Genomic DNA, 22,792 nt, shown 5'->3' on the forward strand with positions numbered 1-22,792 from the left:
TAGTTATTGTTGTTGTCACTGATGTCATCATTGTTGGATAGGACAGAGAGAAATAGAGAGAGGAGGGGAAGACAGAAGGGGAGAGGAAGACACCTGCAGACCTGCTTCACTGCTTGTGAAGCGACACCCCCTGCAGGTGGGGAGCCGGGGGCTCTAACGGGGATCCTTAGGCGGGTCCTTGCTCTTAACCCGCTGCACTACTGCCAGACTCCCCAGACTTCTCATTTCTTTCTTTTTCTTTTTTTATTTATTTATTTTCCCTTTTGTTGCCCTTGTTTCTTTTTAAAATTTTTTATATTTATTTATTTCCTTTTTTTGCCCTTATTTTATTGTTGTAGTTATTATTGATGTCATTGTTGTTGGATAGGACAGAGAGAGAAATGGAGAGAGGAGGGGAAGACAGAGAGGGGGAGAGAAAGATAGACACCTGCAGACTTGCTTCACTACCTGTGAAGCGACTCCCCCAGAGGTGGGGATCTGGGGTCTCGAACCGGGACTCTTATGCCGGTCCTTGTACTTTGTGCCACCTGCGCTTAACCCGCTGTGCTACCGCCTGACTCCCACCCGTTTCTTATTGTTGTAGTTAATATTGTTGTTGTTATAGATGTTGTTGTTGTTAGGGCAGAGAGAAATGGAGAGAGGAGGGGAAGACAGAGAGGGGGAGAGAAAGACACCTGCAGACCTGCTTCACCGCCTGTGAAGCGACTCCCCTGCAGGTGGGGAGCCAGGGCTCAAACTGGGATCCTTACACTGGTCCTTGGGCTTTGTGCCACTTGTGCTTAACCCGCTGTGTTACCACCCGACTCCCCTTCAGACTTCCCATTTCTGATGATGGCATTTTGTAACAAATGGAAAAGAAGGCAGAGAGGTCCGGGAGGTGGCACAATAGATAAGGTGTTGAACTCTCAAGCATGCGGTCCTGAGTTCCATTCCTGGCAGCACACGTACTAGAGTGCTCTCTCTCTTTTTTGTTTTTTTTTTGCCTCCAGGGTTATTGCTGGGGCTCAGTGCCTGCACCATGAATCCACTACTCCTGGAAGCTATTCCCCCCCTTTTGTTGCCCTTGTTGTTGTAGCCTTGTTGTGGTTATTATTGTTGTCGTTGTTGTTGATGTCGTTCGTTGTTGGATAGGACAGAGAGAAATGGAGAGAGATGGGGAAGTCAGAGAGGGGGAAAGATAGACACCTGCAGACTTGCTTCACCGCCTGTGAAGCGACTCTCCTGCAGGTGGGGAGCCAGAGGTCTTTCTCTCCTCTTAGCTCTCTCATTAATAATAAACAAAATCTTAAAAAGGGGGAAGAAGGGAGTTGGGCTGTAGCACAGCGGGTTAAGTGCACATGGTTCGAAACTTGAGGACTGGCATAAGGACCCCGGTTGGAGCCCTGGCTCCCCACCTGCAGGGGAGTCCCTTCACAGGCGGTGAAGCAGGTCTGCAGGTATCTATCTTTTTCTCCCCCTCTGTTTTCCCCTCCTTTCTCCATTTCTCTCTGTCCTATCAAACAACAACGACATCAACAATAACTACAGCAATAAAACAACAAGGGCAACTAAAGGGAATAAATAAATAAATAAATATTTTTTAAAAAAGAGAAAAGAAAATGAGGCAGAATTATGCTGTCAAGTGGAGGAAGCTTGGGTGCTGTGGTCTTTTTCCTTCTCTCTGCTTTCATCTGAAAAAGCAGATGTAGAGTGATGAGGCATCATGATCATCATCATCCCAAGAAGGGGTTCCTCACCGACAAGCAGAGCCAGGTATCTGACTATCAGAGAGCATGAATGGCTGAGCTGATTCCATTCTGTCACGTAACTGCAATGTGACCTTGGACCAAGGCATCACTACATCTGGTGGACCCGATTAACCCCTCTGGCAAAGGTGTGGGGAAACCTGGGAGGAGCAAACAGGAGCACGGGCATAGAGAGAATTTTGCATATAAGTGGTTTGGGACTTTGGGGGGGGGGTGCTAAGGTTTCCAAAACCCATGCCAAGGTCAATCAGTTCTGTGGTTTGTTCAAGAAGCATAGGTCCTACCTGGGATAAAAGTAAGTCTACCAGATCCCCACCTGACACCAGTGGCTTCTCTTTGTTAACATCTTTACTGCCAATCTTCGTAGGGCCACTGGTGTCAGGTGGGGATCTGGTAGACTTACTTTTAGCATCCCCCCCCAAAGTCCCAAACCACTCATATGCAAAATTCTCTCTGATTGGCTGCGCTGCCCATCGCTCCGCCCCGCGGTTTATAAGGCGCACCGGCGCCGGGCGCAGCGCAGTGTGGGGGGTCGCGGTGTCTCTCAGCGAACGCTGAGTCACCCTCCCCTGTGCCGGGGGCGCAGCTCGCGGGACTAGCGGACCGACTGCCGCAGGCCGCCGGGGGGGCGGGGGATGCCGGGCTGCCGCATCAGCGCCTGCGGCCCGGGGGCCCAGGAAGGGACGGCGGAACCGGGGTCCCCGCCGCCGCCTCCCCGGGATCCCCAGTCATCCCTTCAGCCCCCGTCCCCAACTCCGACCTTGACCCCGACCCAGACCGCGACTCCGGCTCGAGAGTCGCCCCAGGCGGAGGCGGCCCCGGCGATAGCGGGCTCGGCCGAGGGGCAGGAGCTGCAGCGCTGGCGCCCGAGCGCTAGCGGGGGCGCGGGGGGCAGCGGGCCGGCAGGGGGCGCGGGCGCCGGGGGCCGCGCGCTCGAGTTGGCGGAAGCGCGGCGGCGGCTGCTGGAGGTGGAGGGCCGCCGGCGCCTGGTGTCGGAGCTGGAGAGCCGCGTGCTGCAGCTGCACCGAGTCTTTCTGGCCGCGGAGCTGCGCCTGGCGCACCGCGCCGAGAGCCTGGGCCGCCTGGGCGGCGGCGTGGCGCAGGCCGAGCTCTACCTGGCGGCGCACGGCTCCCGCCTCAAGAAGGGCCCGCGCCGAGGCAGACGCGCCCGCCCGCCCGCGTTGCTCGCCTCCGCGCTGGGCCTCGGCGGCTGCGTGCCCTGGGGTGCGGGGCGCCTGCGGCGCGGCCACGGCCCCGAGCCCGACTCCCCTTTCCGCCGAAGCCCGCCCCGCGGCCCTGCCTCCCCCCAGCGCTGAGCTCAGCGCGGGACCTCGGGCCCGCCCACAGGCCATCGCCGAGGTGCCGACCGATGGATTTCACACGCCGGCCGGATGGACCGTGTCACCGACGCGGATGGACAGACTGACCACAGAAGAGTGTCGGGGGCCCGGGGCCCCGTAACGGAAGTTGAGGTGCGCTCTTCGCGGCTGGTGCATCCTAGGGGCTCGGGGTGTGGGGTGCTAGGCCCTGTCTCCCTTCCCTGGGGCTTCTGGAGCCTTTGGGTCCCTAGTAAAAGTGCCCGTCTTCTGCTGCCACCTCTCCCAGCCCACCTGGGGAGCGAGCTGGTGGCACCAAGCCCCTGCTATAGAGTTGGACGAACTCAAGCGGCCCAGATCCCTGGAGGGTCTTAGCGGCGCTCTGACAAGTCGGAGCTGCACTGGCAGCGCCCCCACCTCTTCCACCTGCGTTGAGCCCTAGGTCTCTTGGGGAATAAGAATCTTGCCTTTGAGATTTGCCGCTTCTTTTCGCCTCTGTTCAGCTCCAAACCCGCAGGAGGACTGAGCAATAAGGTTCCAGGGTGGGCTGGGGGCTGACAGTGGAGTGCCACTGAGTTCTTTTCTCTCAGTCCCTGTTCCTCATTTGGGGAGAAAGAACTTGCAGAGAGATTGAGGATTTAAGACCCTTCCTCTTCTAGGAGGAAGACCTTTTCTCTGGAGCAGCTTCCCTACACCGAAAAAGCAGGAGATAGGTGTTTGGCCACCGCCTTATCTGTTCTCCTGGGCCCCAGCCCCTCCCAACCTGTCTTTAAGATGGCTCTGCCAGAGATGGAGCCAGGTGACACCAGTGTCCTTTAACAGGCCCCAAGGGGGAGCAGATGTGTCATCAGCTCCTAGAAAGGGGGCCTTAAAGGGCCAGATCTGAAATTAGGTTTTTTTCTTCATTCTTCTCTTTTCTTCCTAATCACATGTTTTTCAGGCTCCCAATCTCTTTTCCCCCACTCAGTTGTGAATGGGTCTGGCTGTTGACCAGCTAAGTTAAGTGCGGCTTCACCTGTCAGTCTGTGAAGTGAGTGTCTTCACCTCCAGGAAGGAATACAGTGAGTTTAACGTAGGGCACACTCTCCCCCCCCCCCCCGCCCCAATCATAGAAACACCTCTTATCCTTTGAAATAACACATCAGGCATAATCTTTGCAGTGAAGCTGAGAGCTGAAAGCCTCCCTTTAGAATAGCAAAGTCACCAACAGGCAGAACCAGGTGTCCAGGTCTGTATGTGTCCTTCCCATAGCATCTCTTCCCCATCCAGGGGTAGGGGCTAGGGAGACCTGGTGCCTGGCCAGTCTGCTATGTGACCTAGAACAACAGTTTATGCAGGCCCTTTCTGAACATAGCCGTTCTTCCTCATATTGGGGGCTGGGGATGGGAAGCAGGCCTTAGGGGTAAGAACATCAGATTTTTAGAATCTGGCTTAATCTCAGAGTCTGAAAGGCTCAGGGACCTTCATCCCTCTGCCCCTTCCCCCATCCTGTTCTCATCTTGGGTATCAAGCTTTTAGACTGGTTCACCACTAACAGTCATGCCTGCCCGAACCCATTCTTTCTTTCTTTCTTTTTATTTATTTTCCCTTTTGTTGCTCTTGTTGTCCTTTTATTGTTGCTGTAGTTATTGTTGTTGTTATTGATGTCATCGTTGTTGGATAGGACAGAGAGAAATGGAGAGAGGAGGGGAAGACAGAGATGGGGAGAGAAAGACAGACACCTGCAGACCTGCTTCACCGCCTGTGAAGTGACGCCCCTACAGGTGGGGAACCGGGGGCTCGAACTGGGATCCTTACTCTGGTTCTTGCGCTTTGCGCCACATGCGCTTAATCCGCTGTGCTGCTGCCCGACTCCCCCTGAACTCATTCTTAACTATGGGAAAGAACGTGTAGAGGAAGAGTTTGGGGGAACAGAAGAGCAGCAAGGAGGCCTGGCATCCTCTGGCCTCTCCAGAGAGAAAAAACCTTCTGAAATTACTTGGGTTGTTTGGGGTCTAGAGGCCCAGAGAGGACCAGGGCTTCTGAGTGGGGGCAGATAACATAATGGCTATGCAAAGAGACTCTCATGCCTGAGGCTCCCAAGTCCCAGGTTCAATCCCCAGCACTGCCATGAGCCAGGACTGAGCAGGGCTTCCAGGAGAGCACAGGCTGCACTGCAGCCAGGACTGTTTGTTTTCTGGTTTGCACATGAGAGGAGGGGCATTTGGTGCAGAGAAGCTTTTAGCTAATGGTATAAAGTGCGCTGTGTCATCACAGTTTTGCCTTTCTCTGGGATTTATTGGTAATCAGCTTTTGTCCTGATTTGGATTCAGGGTAGGGAATTAGATGACTTTTGCTGGAGAAAGTGGTGTTTGTGTATGTGTGTGTTGGAGGGGTGGGAGGGGTGGAAAAAGAGATTGGTCCTAGTGCCACAGTCAGGCTGTTCTTTCTTGTTCTCCCCTACATCCAGATATTCCACTCTTTTCACCCAGGCCTTTAGGAACTCAGTACTCTGCCCACAGTCCTTTGACCAACTAATAAGTCACTGTGTCTGGCCTCTCATCACCCACCCCAACCATAGGAGGCTTTATTTTTCTCTTCCATTAAATACATATAGATATAGATATCATTAGCCCAGGGCCTAAGAAGCAACACTGAATCAGAGGATCTCTACTCTCCAAGGCTCGTGTCTTCCAGTCTTTCTCCTGCGTTTCCCAGAGAGAACCCTCTGGGAGGCTGAGTGTTGGGGGGCTGCCTTAAGTGCTTCACAAGTAACAAATCCCTGGGTAGTAGAAGAATGACTCTTCCTCCATCCCACCCCACCACATGACTTTCTCAACATTTTCTTCATGGCCCCTTCCCTGGGGACTGGATGAATTACAGGGGATCTTGAGAGACCTGTGCAGTGTCGAACATTGTAATGAATTCAGGGAAGGGAGCTATCTTCAGGCTAATGCTAGCTCTGGGAGGCCAGTTCAGAGTTCTAGTCTCTGATGTACCTGGATATACCTTTTATTTTTCTTTGCAAGTTCCAGCCAAGCAATGGCAGTTTTTGGTACCACCACCAGAGGGCAGTATAGGGCTGCTTCCTGAGAAATGGGGGTGTGTGGCCCAGAGTTAGCTTGGCCTTCATGGTGTGGGCCCCAACCATATTCTTTTCCACAATGCAGGGGGCTTCCTAGACCTTGAACTTTAAGGGTCTGGAGGAGCCAGCTGATAGTGATGGTCACTTAGAGCCAGGGCACTAAGGAGATCTTCTTTGGCCTAGTTCAAGGAAAGGCTTTGCAGGAAAGAGAAGTTGTTTCTGTTGGTAGTAATCAAAGTAAAAGTCTGTAGTTATTTCGCTGCTCACAGATTTGTGACACTTAAATTCATCTGAACACCCTGTTCTGCCACCACTTGGGGACCCAAGTGGCCTCCTAGAGATTAAGCAACTGGGTGTGACTGAGGTACTCCAAGCCTCCTGCGGTTCTAGGAGGTTCCCTTGATTGCCAGGCATCTGGAGAAAAATCTAGAGGCCCTGGATTCTCAGACCTGAAGAAGTGGCTCCCTGTTCTGCAGTTTTAGGGGAGGAGATATTTGGAAAAACTGGGAGATTAGTCTTTGACTATACCCTGACCAGAAGTGAGTAAGGGAGTCACTGGTTCTGGAATAATATATGAACCACCTCTATGCCAGCGTTTTGTGCAAAACGCTTATCTATTATCTGTTCCAATCCTCCCACCGGTTATTACCCGTCTCCTCAGATGAAGAAACTGGGTGAGGGAGGCCGGTGGAATTTTGGGACTCTCATAGTGGCCCTTTCTTTGTTCTGGGGAGGGATGTGATGAGACAGGTGGAGTGGCAGAAGGTGCCCCCTGAAGTCTGGGCACACCCCCAGCGCTGACTCCTTTGCTAGGTTGTCTGGGCTCTGGGCATGAGTCAGGCTGAGTCAGCACACCTGACTTTGAGCAAGGGCAGGCCAAGGATGCTCAGGGCCTGAGCTCGCCATGGAGGGCTGCCTCTGCTCCTTGCAGACCTAGACTGCAGTGCCTGGTGCTAAGGAGAATGTGACTGAGAAGCGTGATTGCAGTGGAGCAGAAAGTGTGACAGGCCTGGGATCTAGTCCTGGTAGTTCTCAGAGATACTGGGTAGAAAACTTCTCAGAGCAAATTCTCTCTGTGTGTTTTATGGGGAGCCAAGGAAGTAACTTCTGAAGTTTTAAGTGAGAGGTCATATAAAGTGCTTAGTGCATAGTGGAAATCTGTAAATGTTTGACGATCCAATCTGCCTAGTCTAGGATAGAACAGGACAAAGTCCCCAGCCAGTGGGCCTCTGCTTCTCCAAAGCATCACCATATGAGGAATCCCGAGACTGGTCCCCCTTCTCCCCCCACCACGGGGCTCTGGGGAACTCCATAAGGGGAGAAGTGGAGGGAGGGGCAGGCTTTTCATCCCTGGAACATTCCATTCCAGCTGCTCAGACCGATTGGGGATTCCAGCCAAGGACAAAGACCGGAGGGAGCCTCTGGTTACCTCTGGGAGCCCCCACCCCTTCCAGGGCCCCTTCTTAAGGAGGTACTTGCTGAAGGGTTTGGGTGGAGTTGGGTGGCTATGGGAAAGAGGTAATTACAGCTCCTGGAATTATTCTTTCCAGTTCCTCCCAGATACTTGGAGCCTCAGAGCCAGTCCGTGGATCTGCACTCTTGGACTCCACTGCTTCCCTGACACCTTTTTGAGGAAGAAGACCTCTCCAGCGGACCCTACACAACCTCGGCGCCCTCCTCACTTCCTAGGAGCCCTTCCTTCACTTTACAGTGGCACTAGTGCGCTAGCTAGTCTTTCTTGATATATACACCACATTCAGCTTTGGCTTTCCTGCTCCCTAAGATACAATCAGATTACTTAAGTGCACAGCAAACATGTCCCATGTGAAAAGGAAAAGCATTTCTTTTCAGACCATAGTCATCATTGTTAAGTGACAGTGTAGTTGGAGGTCCCCATTTTGGTAGATGTCATTACCTCCCAGTCCAGTAGCACTGGGGCCTGTTTGAGGGAAGATATGTGCGCAAGAACCCCCTCGTCCGCTTCCTTTCCCTCCCCATGTGGGAGTGCATCTGTGGCCTCTCAGAAAGAGGCTCAGCTCTTACAGAGACACCTCAGGTGGCTGCAAACAAGTTCTAAACAAAGTTTTAAATTAAAGAAAATAAAAAGTTCAAGTATCCTGATAGAGGGAAGGGGGTACATTTACTCACAATTAGCCTAGAACTTGTAGAAATCTGCAAAAGTGAATGCATACTGGGTTAGTCCCTGATTCACACATTTGGGAAGAATAAACCTCAAACATGTGAGAGAAACGTGTGTGGCTTTAAGGTTTACTTTTCAGGTGTCCTTGTTGCTCCTCTGTTGTGTGTCTGTCACAGCTCTTTAAGCTGGCAGTTCCACCAGTAGCTTCTGTTTTATTTGGCAACCAGGGCCTGTTGACTGACTTACAGATTGAATTCTCTCCCTTGACCCAGATCAAAGATGATCCTCTCTAGGAAGTGTCCCCTGATGCTGGATGTGATGAGGAAGCAAATGAATGTGTGAGGCTGGCTGTGTGACACTCGCTGGCATGGAAGACTGAGTATGTGGCTACTGACGACTGACCTCTTTGTCAGTCACTTTCAGTACGAAACAGGGCACACTCAATCTGAGAAGTGCTTTTTCCTTTTTGCAACCCCCACCCCCAGTATAAAGAAAGAGACACCACAGCACCATTCAGGAAGCTTCCCTTGGTGCTATGCATGGCATGTCCATGTAGTAAGTACCATGGGTTGGACCCAGAGCTCTCACTCTGGTAAAATCTGCACTCTACTGAATGATTTAGCTCCTGGTTCCTAGGGAAAAGCTTTTTTTTTTTTTTAATAAATATTTTATTTATTTTAATAATGAGGAAGATAAGAAAAGAGAGAGAAAGAACCGGATACCACTCCAGTATATGTACTGCCAGGGATTGAACTCTGGATTCATGCTTGAGAGTCCAATGCTTTATCCCTTGTGCCACCTCCCAGACTATGGGAAAGGCTTATTTATTAACTTTTTTTTTTTAAAGATTTTATTTATTTATGAGAAAGATAGGAAGAGAGAGAAAGAACCAGATATCATTCTGGCACATGTGCTGCCGGGGATCAAACTCGGGACCTCATGATTGAGAGTCCAAAGCTTTACCACTGTGCCACCTCCTGGACTACTAACTTATTTCTTAATTGCCACCAGAGTTGCTGAAGGGACTTGATGCCTGTATAATGAATCCACTGCTCCTGGTGGCCATTTACTTTCCTCCTCCTCTTCTTCCTTATTTTATTTTATTGATAGGGACAGAAATAGGATGAGAGAGACCTGCAGCTCTACTTCCCTCCATGGGGGTGGGGGGCAGGGTATGAACCCTGGCCCTTGGGTATGGTAATATGTGCTACCAGGTGAGCAACCACTTAGCCCTGATATTTACTTTTTTTTTGCCAGAGCACTACTCAGCTCTGGCTTGTGGTGCTGGGGACCTTACCTTAGAACCTTACCTGGGACCTTACCTTAGAACCTCAGGCATGGAAGTCTCACATAACTACTATTCTCTCTTCCCACCCCTAGGGGATGTTTTCAAAAGGAACAATTTCTAGAGATGCTGGGTAGAATTAAGAAACTAACAAGATGGCCAGGTGGCACACCTGCTAGAGTACACACATAACAGCACTCAAGAACCCAGGCTAGGGGGGTCGGGTGGTAGTGCAGTGGGTTAAGCGCATGTGGCGTGAAGCACAAGGATCCTGGTTCTAACCCTGGCTCCCCACCTGCAGGGGGGTTACTTCACAGGTGGTGGAGCAGGTCTACAGGTGTCTCTCTCTCTCCATTTCTGTCTTCCCCTCCTTTCTCCATTTCTCTCTGTCCTAGTCAACAACGACAACTACAACAACAATAAAACAAGGGCAACAAAAGGGGAAAAAAACAACAACAAGGGAAACTAAAGGGAATAAAAAAATAAAATACTAAAAATAAATTAATAAATATTAAAAAATAATAATAATAAAAGAACCCAGGCTCAAGCTCTCTCCTTACCTGAAGGGGGGAGCCTCATGAGTGTTGAAGTGGTCTCTCACTGTCTCAAAAATACAGAACAAAAAACCCAAATACTCACAAGGGGTGTGCAGCAATCTGGGGCTTTTAACAGTAGGAAGTCTTAAAGGGTGCAGAGAAGGCACAGGCACCCTGAGAGAGCAGTGGTGTGTAGAGGGCGCTTGGCTGGAGTACTGGCCTTTGGTTGGGAGTTATAGCCAACCATGGTGACCTGGTGGAGAGAGAGCAGGGGGAATAAACATCCCATTCTCCCTCCCTCCAGTCTCCTGCTGGGGCCTCTCATTGACCTAACCCAACAGGAAGAGAGGGAACAAGAGAGCCACTGATGCACAGTTCACAGAGGTCAGCCTCCCTAGGGTGGGGAGTAGACTGGAGGGGAGAACTTTGTAGCTTCTGTTCCCCCAAAGTTCACTGGAATGCTTTTTCTCCTGGCACTTCTCATACCTACTGTGGGTCATGACATTATAGGTGGCTGAACTGCTGCTTGTGAGCACTGAGGGCTGGACTGCGGGATGGGGCAGGGCTTTCCTTGTTCAGCCTCTCCCTCCTTCCCTTCCTGACTCTTATGGCCAGTACTTGATTTCTGTCTGTTCTGGCCTCTTTGATGGCTGCAGGAACTGTCCACAGAGTAACAGTGCCAGCCACTGACTCAGTGTTTTTTTCTCCCTCCAGGAAACATGCCACCACCCCTAAGCACACCCATGGGCACACCTGCTGCCACAGGCTTCTGACACAGTCACCACAAATAGTGGCTGGTATCACATGGGCTTGAAGAAGATATACATGTTGGCACACTGATACACTCTGCCACAGTACCACAAACTCACTCCATCCTATGCCCTGCCACATATATATACAGGAGACTTCCTGTGTTCATTCATGAGTAATCACTGTGTGTATGGGAGGGGGCATGGTACAGGGGACAACAGAAATGGCTGGAGTCAAGACAAGTCTCTCAAGACATGAATTTCTTTTTCTTGTGCATATTATTATCTTACCAGAACACTGCTCAGCTCTGGCATATTCTGTTGGTGCTAGGGAATGAAGCTAGGACCTTTGATGTCTCAGGCTCACACGTCTGTTTGCATACCAATTATGCTATCTACCCGGCCCTGGGTTTCCTAGTTTTTATTATTTTTATTCTACTTATTTATTTTACCAGAGCACTGCTCAGCTCTGGCTTATGGTGCTGCTGTGGATTGACTCTAGGACCTCAGAGCCTCAGGTAAGAGTCTTTTGCATAACATTCTGCCTTTTCAGCCCTTCCTTATCTTTAAAAAGGAAACAATAGGAGCCAGGAGGGTGGCATGCACATTACCATGCTCAAGGACCTGGGTTCAAGCCCCTAGTCCCTATCAGCTGGGGGAAGCCTCATGGGCAGTGAAGCAGTGTTGCAGGTGTCTCTTTCTTTCTCCCTGTCTCTATCCATTAAAATAAAACCAAAAAAAAAAAAAAAATCTTGCTCTTCCCTCCTGGAGTTGTGACTATGGAACAAGAGGCAATTCTTGGGAAGATTTTAGCTCAGTGACTGGCTTGGAGTGAAATGTTCTAGAAAGGACAGTTGCTACTGGGACCTCATCTCCATTCGAGCACACACATGCTGGAGAGCACACACACCCAAACCACACCTGCCCTTCTGGACATGCCTGCTGGGAACATGTGGACCTTGACAGACGAGTCCCTCTGCTCTTTCACTAGACATTTGCATGGGCCCCTTCCAGTGCCACTTAGCCTTTGTTCAAATGTCACCCTTTCAATGAGGTCCACCCTGACTTCTTATTAAAATTGCAAACTCCAGCACTTTTAGCCCTTTCCCTTTGCTAAACCTATTTTTAAGCACAGCTGACCTTCTCAGACTATATAATTTAGTTATTTTTCATCTACCCCATTAGAATGTAGTCTGTAGGAGGGTGGTGATCCTTGGTCTTCCGTTTGCTGATGTCTTCCCAACTCCTAGGCAGCTGGCACAAAGTGAATTGAACGGCATTGGCACACTGATACCAAATGTCTTTTTCCTTTTTTTTTTTTTAATTGCTCCTAGGGCCTCAGGCCTGTGTTACTCCATTGCTCCTGGCCAACTTTTTCTTTCAATTTCAGAGAAAGGGAAAGAGACACAGAGAGACACCACAACACTCCTTCGCCATTCATGGAGTTTGCTCTTGGTGCCATGCATGCTGCTCCCATGTGGTTGTGGGGACTCCAACCTGGGTCTTCATGCCTGGTAAACTGGGCACTCTACCAGGTGAGTCATCTCCAGGTCCTTTATCACCCTCTGAAGCAAGTGCATCTAGGTGAGCCCCACTTCCTTTATCTGTGAAGTAAGCCTATGTGCATGGCCCCCATGTCTGAATCAGGAACTGACACAAACAGTACCCTCCAGGACTACAGTTAGGTAGGCATGGCCAGGGTGGGAGTGGGAGTCTGTTTTTTTATCACAGAAAGCCATTATGTTTGCTCTGCTAGTCATTGTGACCAGCAGGTAATGGGGTACCCAGGGACTCACTGAGCAAATGAGGTGACTGGATCACTCTGGTCACCTGAGGCCTCTTCTGTGGCCTTGTTTTTCCCACCTGGGCCATCAAAGCCACCACTTCAGAGGCTCCTAATGAGACTGAGACTATGTTAAGGGCTTTGCAATCCCTGGATCAAAGAGGCCAGGTAAACAGTGGGCAGCGTCCAGACCCAGTGACTGGCCAATGCCCCAAGGGGACAGCTCCCCAAGAATTGTGACTATACTGACATTCTTTCCAGACAGCCTGGCATGGCCCCAGCTGGGCTGGGGAAGGAGAGCCTCTGCCCATCTAGTGGACCTGCTTAGAGCAAACCAGAGTGTACCATCAGCACTTGGCAGGGGTGGGGCGAGGGTACAGCTAGAGGGTTGAGGGATCTTCTCTTGGGGCAAGGAGGAAGGAAAAGGCCCTGCCTGGGCTCTGGTCCCAGGAGACCCTACAAGTCCCCCAGTCTCAGTTGGCATTACTGAAAGCATCTCTAGTCCAGACTCACCCAGCTGGTTTTCCACCTGCTTCCTGACAGTGGGTGGGGTAGGGTGAGCAGAGCTGATATTAAGCAACCCTGAGCATCAGAGTGTGAGACTATGTCCCAAGTCAGTAGAATCACAGGCAGAAAACACTGAAGTATGAATGCATGCATATATACATACATATTTATTATTACTATTTTTTCCCCCCAGAGTACTACACAGCTCTGGCTTATGGTGGTACAGGAGATTGAACCTGGGATCTTGGAACCTTAGTTTCTTTGCATATTATACTATCTCCCCCAACCCTGAATTATTTACTTTTTTTATTGGTTTAATTATTTACCCTTTAACAAGTGACTTGTTGAAGCAATGTACAGGTTGTAAATCACTGGCGTGTATTCCTCATATACAGCTGTCAGGCTAGGGCTGGTGTTGAGGGAAGTAGAGACCTTGCTTTAACCAAGTCCTGGACTTAGACATCCCCTTCCCAGTACAAGCTCCACAACCCTGGAAGGTCCTCTCAGGAGACAGTGTGTGTGTGGGGGGGGCTCCGTGTAGATAATCTTTATTGGCAGGTGGTAAGAGTGCACAAAGTATAACAAATCTAGAGGGAAAGAAAAAAAGATGAGTCATGGCCCATTGATTGGACTGTGGCCACTTTGGTATCTTCCGAAGAACAAGCTTCCAGGTGGACAGGCTCCTCACTGCAAAGGAGGGAGGGAGCAGTACCCCTTGAGGAGCATGGAGTGTGCCCTCTGCCACTAGGTTCCTCATACCTCAGAGGTTCTGGCTAGGGTGTTACGGGACTGGGCTAACCCTATCACTCTTCAAACCCAGGCATACCAGCTTCACACCTCAGTTTCCTTCTTCCCAGCAATTAGCCAGGTTGGACCACCAGGCATTGTTAGTGGTCCAACTCCACCCAAAGTGAGTCATTCCCTCATAGCCACTGTGACCTGAGATCACTATAGGTTGGCCCTCATTCAAAAGACTTTAGGCCACAGATATCAGCACAAGATAGGCATTGAGGCTACCTCCCCAAACATGTTTCCTGAATGAACTCTCAAAAAAAAAAAGTCCTTGCACTGTGCAATCCTGTTGGTCTAAAAGTGTGTGCCATAACTGAACGGTCCACCTGCCCAGAACCTCAGTTTAGCCTTTAGTCCTCAGGGATCTCAGAGGAGTCTGGTCCATTGGGTCAGTGACCCAGTCAATACTGGGACAGTCCTGGGCCACCTGGCGCTAGCTGCCTGCCTCTAATCATGTCCTCCAGACACTCTGGGAAGGCCCCATCCCTTCTGGCCAGGGTCTGAGTCAGTTACAAGGCAGCCAGGTGGGGTAGGAGGCATGGGCCCGGGCCAGCAGGGGCTGCACGGGGGTCACATAGTAACTGACAGTGGCAGGGACCAGCCCCTCTGGTGTGCGCCAGGCCAGGGCAGCAGTGGCTGCGGGGCCCTGCTCTGCCAGAGCCTGAAGCGCCAGGGTGGCAATGAGGTCCAGGGTCTGGCGGCGCTCATGGTTCATGAGGCACACGGTGCTCTCATTCACCACTCGGTGCAGCGTCACCAGGCAGGCGTAGCGGCGGGCTGAGTCGGCACCACTGAAGTGGGCCTCCAGGTAGCGCTCCAGGGTGCGTTGCTGTTCTCCCAGGTCTGGGAAGTCGATGAAGAAGCGGGAGCACATGTAGCGCTGCAGGGCACACGCGTCAGTGCTGGGCTGAGGCCGGAAGCCCCGCACTAGCAGGTGGCAGTACTTGAGGAGGCCTCCACCACGGATCTCCTCTGGGCTGCGTGTGGCAATCACACGGTGCCGCAGGTGCTCCAGGGCCTCAGTGAAGTCTCCGTACAGACTCTCACCTGTCACCGTCGGGTGGAAGGCTTCAGACATGGGCGTGGATGAGCACTGGCTGAAGAGTAGCAGGGTGTCCAGGCTGATCTGGAAGGAGTCTATGCTGAACTCAAACTGGCGCCTCACCGAGTCCACAAACTTGAGCTCCACGTTCTTGCCACTCTTGTTGGACAGTGAGATGAGGCTCCAGCGGTCTGTGTCCGTGCACACCTTCACCAGCTTCTGCACATATGCCTCTTTGAGTGTCAGTGCCGTGATCTTGGCCCGGCTCACACCTGCTGGCAGGAAGTCCAGCAGACAGGCCAGCACCACCTCCTTGATCAGCTGGAAGGACGCCTCACTGTGCAGGTCCACGCGGAACACCAGGTCCAGGTCCTTGTAGCCTAGGCCACTCTCAGGGTGCAGTACGTGGCTGGCAGCAGAGCCATGCAGCCGCACACTATGCACACAGAGTCCTTGCTCCTCCAGGCTGTTGCGGACCACCTGCACAGGGAAGGGCGGGAGGAAGGTGTCAGGGACCCTGGACATGCCAGGGGTTACTCCAGGCTTCCACGTAATAACCAGTGGTCACAGCAATTGAGGGTGTTGGAGTATCTTTAGAAAATCTCTATGTCTTGATTTAACTCCCTAAACCTCGATTTTCTAATCTGGTGAATGGCCTGTTTGGAGGAATGACTCAGAAAGAATGTCCCTAATAATAGCAAACTCACAAAGAATGTACTAAACGCTAGGTCCTGACCCAAACAGTTCATACCTTAGGCTATAAACTCACACAATTCTCACAAGAACCCTGTGAGGTGAGTCTCATTATTCCCACTTTACAGATGGGGAACTGAAATTCAAGTAACTTGCCCCAGGGTGGGGGTAGATAGTATAATGGTTATTCAGAGACTTTCATGCCTGAGGCTCCAAAGTCCCACCATAAACCAGAGCTGAACAGTGCTCTGGTAAAAAAAAAAAAAAAAACAAATAAATAATTAAAAAATAAAAATAAAAGGAAAAGTCAAGTAACTTGCCCCAGATCACACAGTTGGTGAATGCACAGCTGGGAAATTAAACTAAGACAGGATACAGGTTTTTAACTACAATGCTATTCTGCCTCTTTAATTTCTTTTTCAGACTGAGTCAAAGGCTGAGAGGCAGAAATAGAGACACCACAACACTAAGCCTTCTTTCAGTGCAATGGGGGCTGGACTCAAACCTGCATCACAGACACGGCAAAGCAGTGACTATTAGTCCAAGTGAGTTATTTTTCTGGCTCATATTCTATCTTTTTAAAACTGCAACTCAGTGGTTATGGGAGAAGGCATAGTAGGTAGGACATTGGTCTCTCAAGCATGAGGTCCCACGTTCCAACTCTGGCATTGAATGTGCTAGAGTGGCTTTCTAGTTTTGTTTCTCAAATAAATAAATACAATTCCAAGTGAGAGAGAGAGGAGTGGGAGAGGTGGGGAAGATAGAGAGAAGTGTAACAGGCCCACTGGTAACTGCTCAGTGTGTCAGAGATCCGATTGGTAGTTTGCATGACTTCATCCTCATGCAAGTTCTATGTTCAAGTTCATCCCCATTTCTAGAGGGGTGACCTGAAGCACAGAGAGCTTAAGTATGTCCAGAGTAGGTAAAATAGTTCACTTGGATAATGTATTACCTTGGCATGTGCATGACCCAGGTCAGATCCTAGGCCCCACTACACTGAAGGAAGCTTCAGTGCTGTGGTTGCATTCACTCTGTGTCTGCCTCTATCTAAAAATAAAATAAAATCTAGATGTCCAATGTCAGAGAGCATCCAGGCTGAACTTAGAACCCAAGCCAACTGGATTCTCTTAGTTCTTTTGACTATGACACATTCATCTTATTCATCTTTAAGAGGACCCAGTAAGGCAAATACTATGCTCATTTTACAGATGAGGAAACTGAGACTTACACCACTCAGGTTCAGGGGAAAGTCATTCAGAAATGGCAGGGCTAGTAGTTAAAAGCCAGACATTTCTGTTCTAGGGAGCAGGGAGGAGTTAAGGTCTCTGGAAGTGTCCCAAACCAGGTGGGGAGAGATGCAGCAGAGATGTCTCCTTGGGCCTAGGACTCCCCTAAGTGGGGAGAAGAGAACACCTGGGTCTGGATACTCAATTTTCTCAGTGACCAGGAGTATTTCACACACTGGCCTGAAAGTGACCAGGCAGCATTCCTACCCTGTGTAATTCTGCAACCCCGCCTTGCTGCCAAGTCAGCGCCCAGCTCCAGGTCTGGCAGTCCTCCTTGCCTCCCAGGGAATTACTGCAAAGAATGCACCTAAGTGCTGAGAAGGCAAGCTACAGTGGGGCAATCTGAGGCGGGCGGCTCCTCCAGGAAGGCTTCCGGGAGGAGGACCCTGATTAAGAGAAGGGATTGTCCGAGCTATGGGGGTGGTAGTGGTAAGAACTGGCCATCAGGAACAAGGAGACGGCTGGGTAGGGGAGAGGAGAGAGGAATTTAGGTTAGGCAGTTTGTGGGTACCAGGCACTAGATCTTCTAATCAGAATCCATGAGAGCTTCATGATCTCCAAGGGACACACAGGGAAACTGAAACTCACAATAGTGACATCACCTCCCTCAGATCATCAGAGATACCTTTACGTTCAGGAAAGTCTATCCTCTTTCATCCTTGGGTAATGGAACAGAGGCAAGAAACTAGGACTCTAATCTTTCCACCACTTGGTCCCTCTAATCTTTCCCTTTCAAAATGCCCAACTGAATACAATACTCCAGTCACACTGAAAGCCATAGTCAGAGTGGTTGGGGAGCAAGAAGATGAGATTTGGGGATAGCCTGGCCAGAGATGGGAGCTAAAGCTACAGGGCTATTTTCTGCAGTTCAGCCTGTGGGACTTCTAACTAACCCACACCTTGGCAGTTGTCAGCTGCACCCCTGTAGGCCAAGGAGAGAAGTCTTTTGTCCCAAGGACCTTACCATGGATGATGACAGACCATGTCCCCCACCTCCCAGCCTCCCCCTCCAAGTCCTATTAACACTGACTGAGCCTTACCTTACTCAGTGCCCACCCCAGGGCATGGCATCTTGCTTGGTAAGTAGGAAGCAGTCCCCTAGTTAAATTGCCTGAGTCAGGCCATGGAGCCAGCTGTGTCAGCCAGCCAGCGGCTGTTGTCTCTTTCCCAGGTATGACTCTAGTCAGCTTGGCAGGCGGTCCCCAGATACTGCCACACCTGAGGACTCCAGGGCAGATTGGAGCCTCCTGAATCAGACTTTCCAGCCATGGAGGGGACAGAGACTGCACCTTCCTTTCTCCTGTGCCAAGGCCCTCCCCAGAATCATTCTGCTTCAGGCTGTTACTGAGCCTGGCAGTGAGATTGTAGGTGCTGGCAGCCAGCAGGTGTACAAAAGTCATACCCAGAGTTGCCTACAGCAGCAGGCCTTTTGGCTGCAGTCAGGGGCATCAGATGGCTTAATTCAATTCTCTGGGCCTAGCGAGGGCAAGTGATTTATCTAAGGTCATCTAGCCAATAAGAGGCCAAGCTTAGTTAGAACCAGGCCTCCTAGAACTATGGGCCAGGGAGCTCCTACAGGAGAGCAGGCTCCTCTAGCCCAGATACAACTGAGAACAGCATTTCGTTTCTTTCTTTTTAAATTTTATTATCGTTATTTGCTTATTGGATAGTAGAAACAGCCAGAATTTGAGAGGGAGGGGGAAGATAGAGAGGGAGAGACAGAGACATCTGCAGCACTGCTTCATCACTTGTGAAGCTTCCCCCCTGCAGGAGGGGACCAGGGGCTCAAACCCAGGTCCTTGCACATTGTAACATGTGCGCTCAACCAGGTGCTCTACCACCTGGCCCCAAGAACAGCATTTCTAGCTGCTCAGATTTATGGGCATAGAGAGGGAGAATGGGTCTAATTTTTATTTAATATTTTAAAATATTTATTTATTTATTTATTCCCTTTTGTTGCCTGCAGACCTGCTTCACCAGAAGCAACTCTGCTGCAGCTGGGAAGCCGGGGGCTCGAACCGGGATCCTTAACAATGGTCCTTGCGCTTTGCGCCACCTGCGCTTAACCCGCTGTGCCACCACCCGACCTGGGTCTAATTTTTAAACTATAGGAGCTCACCATTGGTGAAAAAATCCTGTTACCAATCAACACACACACACACACCTGCAAATTCCTGCAAAAAGACTTCCTCCCCAGTGGAGACAACTCTACAGGTTGGATGAAGGCTCTGTTTTCTTTAGATTCTGAATCCAGAAAGGGTATTGGAGAGCAGTCCAAGCCATCACCATTGAGCATATGGGGACATTGGACCCATTAAAGGAAACTGAGAACAGTCCTGGCCTTGAAGCCAAGATATCCATCCCTTTAGACCTACTTTGGAAATCTCTACCACCCCCCTGACAGTCTTGGTTGTGGAATATCTCTGAGGCTGACAGTCTTGGTTGTGGAATATCTCTGATCTTAATCTAGGAGGAGGACATGGCACTATTATCCCATTGCAAAGTCAACTCTTATTGACATGCAGTCTCCCTATCCTGGCTGAGAGCACCTGGAAACAATATGGAAAGCTGGGTCCCGCTCACATTTTTGCCTCAACAGGAAAGGTGTTTGAATTAGGCTGACAAGAATAAGAAACTTCTTTTCCAGGGCACTGCTCCCTCCCCTCCCTGCTTCATTCCTGCAGAGCTACAATACTGACTCCAACACCCCCCCCCCCCCCCACACACACACCCACACACCTAGGCCTGGGATCACAGTCCTGGAGGTATTGCAGTTGGAGCCCCAGGTTGACCCCATTGTCCTGGGGAGAAAAGTTATAACTAGTTTCCTAATTATCCCATGACAGCAGCAGCCCAAGGAATGCCACATTGAGCACCACCGGAGAAGGCGGTGAGTCAGTGTTGGAGAATCTGCTCCCACCCCCTCCTATTCCTGGGGAGGGAGGGTTGAGGTAATCCCCCAGCAAATACCCCCACCCCCAAGGCAGCAAGAAGCAGGAGAGAATGATCTGCTTCACCAAACTTTCCCCCCAACAGAAAGAAAGCCCACCTGCTGGTACAAATATGCAGGAATTGTGACTTAACTTTCTAGTTTTTTTCTAATGAAACTTTACTAAGACTCAATGAATCTTGGGAATTGGGGAATGGGTGGGAAAATCTTGAACCTGCAGTAGTCAGCTCCTGAAAGACCCAAGAGTCTCAGGGCTTGATTTTTCATCTTTTTAGGTAATCTTAGGCAGTTCACAGTTCTTGGCCCAAGCTACAAAATGGTTACAACAAATAAATAACCTTAAAAATTAAAAATAAAAAGGGTGGGGGAGATAACATAATGGTATGCAAAAAGACTTTCATGCCTGAGGATCCAAAGCCCCTGGTTCAAACCCCCATACTGTCATATGCTAGGACTGAGCAGTGCTCTGGCATACTAATAATAATTATAATTAATTAAAATATAACACATAAATACCCTACCTGGCATTTTAGAGTACGACAGTACCTGGGTTATGTGAAAGAGCGATTTTGGGTTGCTGAAGGTTGAGTAAAGGGAAGGAGATGTCTGAGGAGACAGAGGTTGCTGGAAGTTTCTTCTTTCTCAGGATATAGACGAGGTGTAACACCCGAGACCTGGGCCAGCCTTCGTCTCCAGTCTTGGAGAGGGGGAACTGCCTCAACTGAAAACCCAATTTTGCCCTCTGGGGCTCAGACATTAGGACTTAATTAACCTCCTGCCACAACCCTGAGAGAAAAGGAGTCCTTGCTGGGATTTCTCTGCTTTTCTACGTATCTAGGGGGTTCTGGAGTTAGGATGGGTGCACAGGGTAGGGTCATGGGGATAAGGCCCAGGGATGGTAGCTTAGAGATGAAAAGAACTATTTAAACCCAAGCATGCACATCTACCCACAGGGGCTGCCTGTCACCTTCTGTCCTTGCACAGGGGTCTTTCCTGAAACAGGGTCTTCCCTATCCTCATCCCCTTTCTTAGCCAAAATATGGTCCAGAAGAATCGGAGCTCCCAAGGGGCAGGGACCTACGAGAAACTACATGCGGGAGAAGGGAGGGCAGGTGTACTGGGCCTCTGGTTCTCCTCTCCAACAAGCTTTGGGAACAGAGCAATTCTCATAATCAGTCAAGCTTTGTTACAGCCCCAGTCCTTCTCTGAGCCTCATTTCCCCCTGGCTGTCCAGGGAGCGGAATGGACTGAGTGCCTTCCAGCCAGCAAAGCCTCCGAAAAAGACCCCGTATTCCTGCCCAGCACACGCTCACCTGCACTATCTGCCGGGGCTGCACGCTCAGGGTGGGGAAGTTGCCGCGCCCGTGAATGGGAATCGGCTCGCTCAGGAGGGCGTCCAGTCGCTTCAGCTGCGGCCAGCTCAGCCTACTCAGGTGCCGTCCGGGGGAGGCCGATGGGGCCTCCGGGTCGGGGTCGCCGCCTGCCGGGACGCCCGTGGCCACTGCCGAGACCGCCACCGCTCCCATCTGCGCAACTGCTCGGTCCGAGCTCTCAGCTCTGCTCTCCGAAGGCATTCTCAGCCCGGCCCCGGGGCCCCGACGGCGGAAACCGAGGGGTGGTTAAGGGGAAGAGGGCAGGGAGAACAGCTGGGCTGGGGCCAAAGCTGGGGGCGCAGCTGCAGCGACGGGGCGGCTGTAGTGGCGAGGCAAAGCCAGCGAACTCCACCGAAGGCGACGACTGACCGACCCTGGGACCTGTCGCCCGGGGCTCAGCCGGCTCTTATAGACCGCGGGCGACATGCCCATTGGTCCAGGCTGCTGTCATGTAGAGAGAGCCGCCCCTCCTCTTGACGCCTGTTATTGGTCATCAGAGCTTCGCACGCGAGTCACTAGTTGCCTTAGAGATTCCGATTGGTTGTAGGCCTGAAAGACACGCCTCTGCCCCGCCCATCTGCTCCATCAGAATTCCCTCCTTCGGTCCTTTAAAGAATTTCTGCTCATTGTGATTGGTCCCGGCGGAGACCGCCTGGCTTTAAAGGGACTGTACCCTTTAGGGACAGGAAGGAGGAAAGTGACCTGCAGCGTGTGTAGCGGAGTTGGACCACTAAGAAAATTCGAGATCTCCCTCCTCCCTCCCTGAAGGAATTTAAAGGTCACCTGGCCTGTCCTGGTCATCCTTTATTTTCAGAATCCTGGAGAGATAACGCCATTTGTTAAACTCCATACAGCACTCCTGCACACCCGCAATCTTCCAGAGTATAGCAACATTTATATGCTTTGTGTATGCCCAGGTAAATACTTTTTAACACACTCTTCTTCTTTGTAAAACATTTTTTATTGAGGTAACATTGGTGGGTGGGGGGGCTGGGGGGATGAGCTTGAGATTTAGGAGCCTCAGGCATGAGAGTGTCTTTGCATAACCATTGTGCTATCTACCCGCCCCACCCACTTGGTTTTTCTATTTTCTCTCTTCCTCTCCCCCACCTCACTTTTTCTTTCCAGCTTCAATATCACTTTATTTTGGAAATGTTGATTTTACAGGGTTATTGTTACTACAGGGGATTCAGCTCCACATTTCTCCAGTACACCTCACTCTCCACCCAGCTGGTGTCTCCCTCCTCCATAGGGCACTAGAACCCCAAAACTCATTTAGCACCTGGAACTGGTCTTTCTTACCTCTTGTTTCAGGACCTTCTGCAGCCCCTTCTGGTAAGGGCTTCCTGGGAACCTGGCAGAAGTCTTTCTTGGGTTGGGTGATGGCACACTTGGGTGAGCACACATGTTACCATATGCAAGGACCTGGGTTAAAACCCCCAGCCCCCACCTTCAGGGAAAAGTTTTTTTTTTCTTTTTAATTTTATATATAAAAAGGAAATACTGAAAAAGACCATAGCAGAAGAGGGGT

General features: G+C 50.7%; 2 protein-coding genes across 3 annotated transcripts; one reads left to right on the plus strand and one right to left on the minus strand.

Moving 5' to 3' along the window:
• The first annotated feature begins 2,255 nt into the window (after positions 1–2,255).
• TRNP1 (TMF1 regulated nuclear protein 1) lies at positions 2,256–8,375 on the plus strand. Of its 2 annotated transcripts, none has more exons than XM_060205618.1 (2): positions 2,256–3,217; positions 7,676–8,375. In XM_060205618.1, exon 1 carries the CDS (start codon positions 2,381–2,383, stop codon positions 3,059–3,061), a length of 681 nt encoding a protein of 226 aa, XP_060061601.1. In that variant the 5' UTR covers positions 2,256–2,380; the 3' UTR covers positions 3,062–3,217; positions 7,676–8,375. The 2 variants fall into 2 exon arrangements, with proteins under 2 accessions (XP_060061601.1, XP_060061602.1); XM_060205619.1 differs by lacking the exon at positions 7,676–8,375 and adding an exon at positions 7,495–7,512.
• A 4,894-nt stretch (positions 8,376–13,269) lies between these two features.
• TENT5B (terminal nucleotidyltransferase 5B) lies at positions 13,270–21,663 on the minus strand. The gene is made up of 2 exons (XM_007532489.3): positions 21,202–21,663; positions 13,270–15,439 (listed from the first exon to the last, which is right to left on the minus strand). Exons 1-2 carry the CDS (start codon positions 21,460–21,462, stop codon positions 14,423–14,425), a joined length of 1,278 nt encoding a protein of 425 aa, XP_007532551.1. The 5' UTR covers positions 21,463–21,663; the 3' UTR covers positions 13,270–14,422.
• Positions 21,664–22,792: the final 1,129 nt, after the last annotated feature.

Source organism: Erinaceus europaeus, chromosome 13 (assembly GCF_950295315.1).
Source record: "Erinaceus europaeus chromosome 13, mEriEur2.1, whole genome shotgun sequence".
Taxonomy (NCBI): Eukaryota; Metazoa; Chordata; class Mammalia; order Eulipotyphla; family Erinaceidae; genus Erinaceus; species Erinaceus europaeus.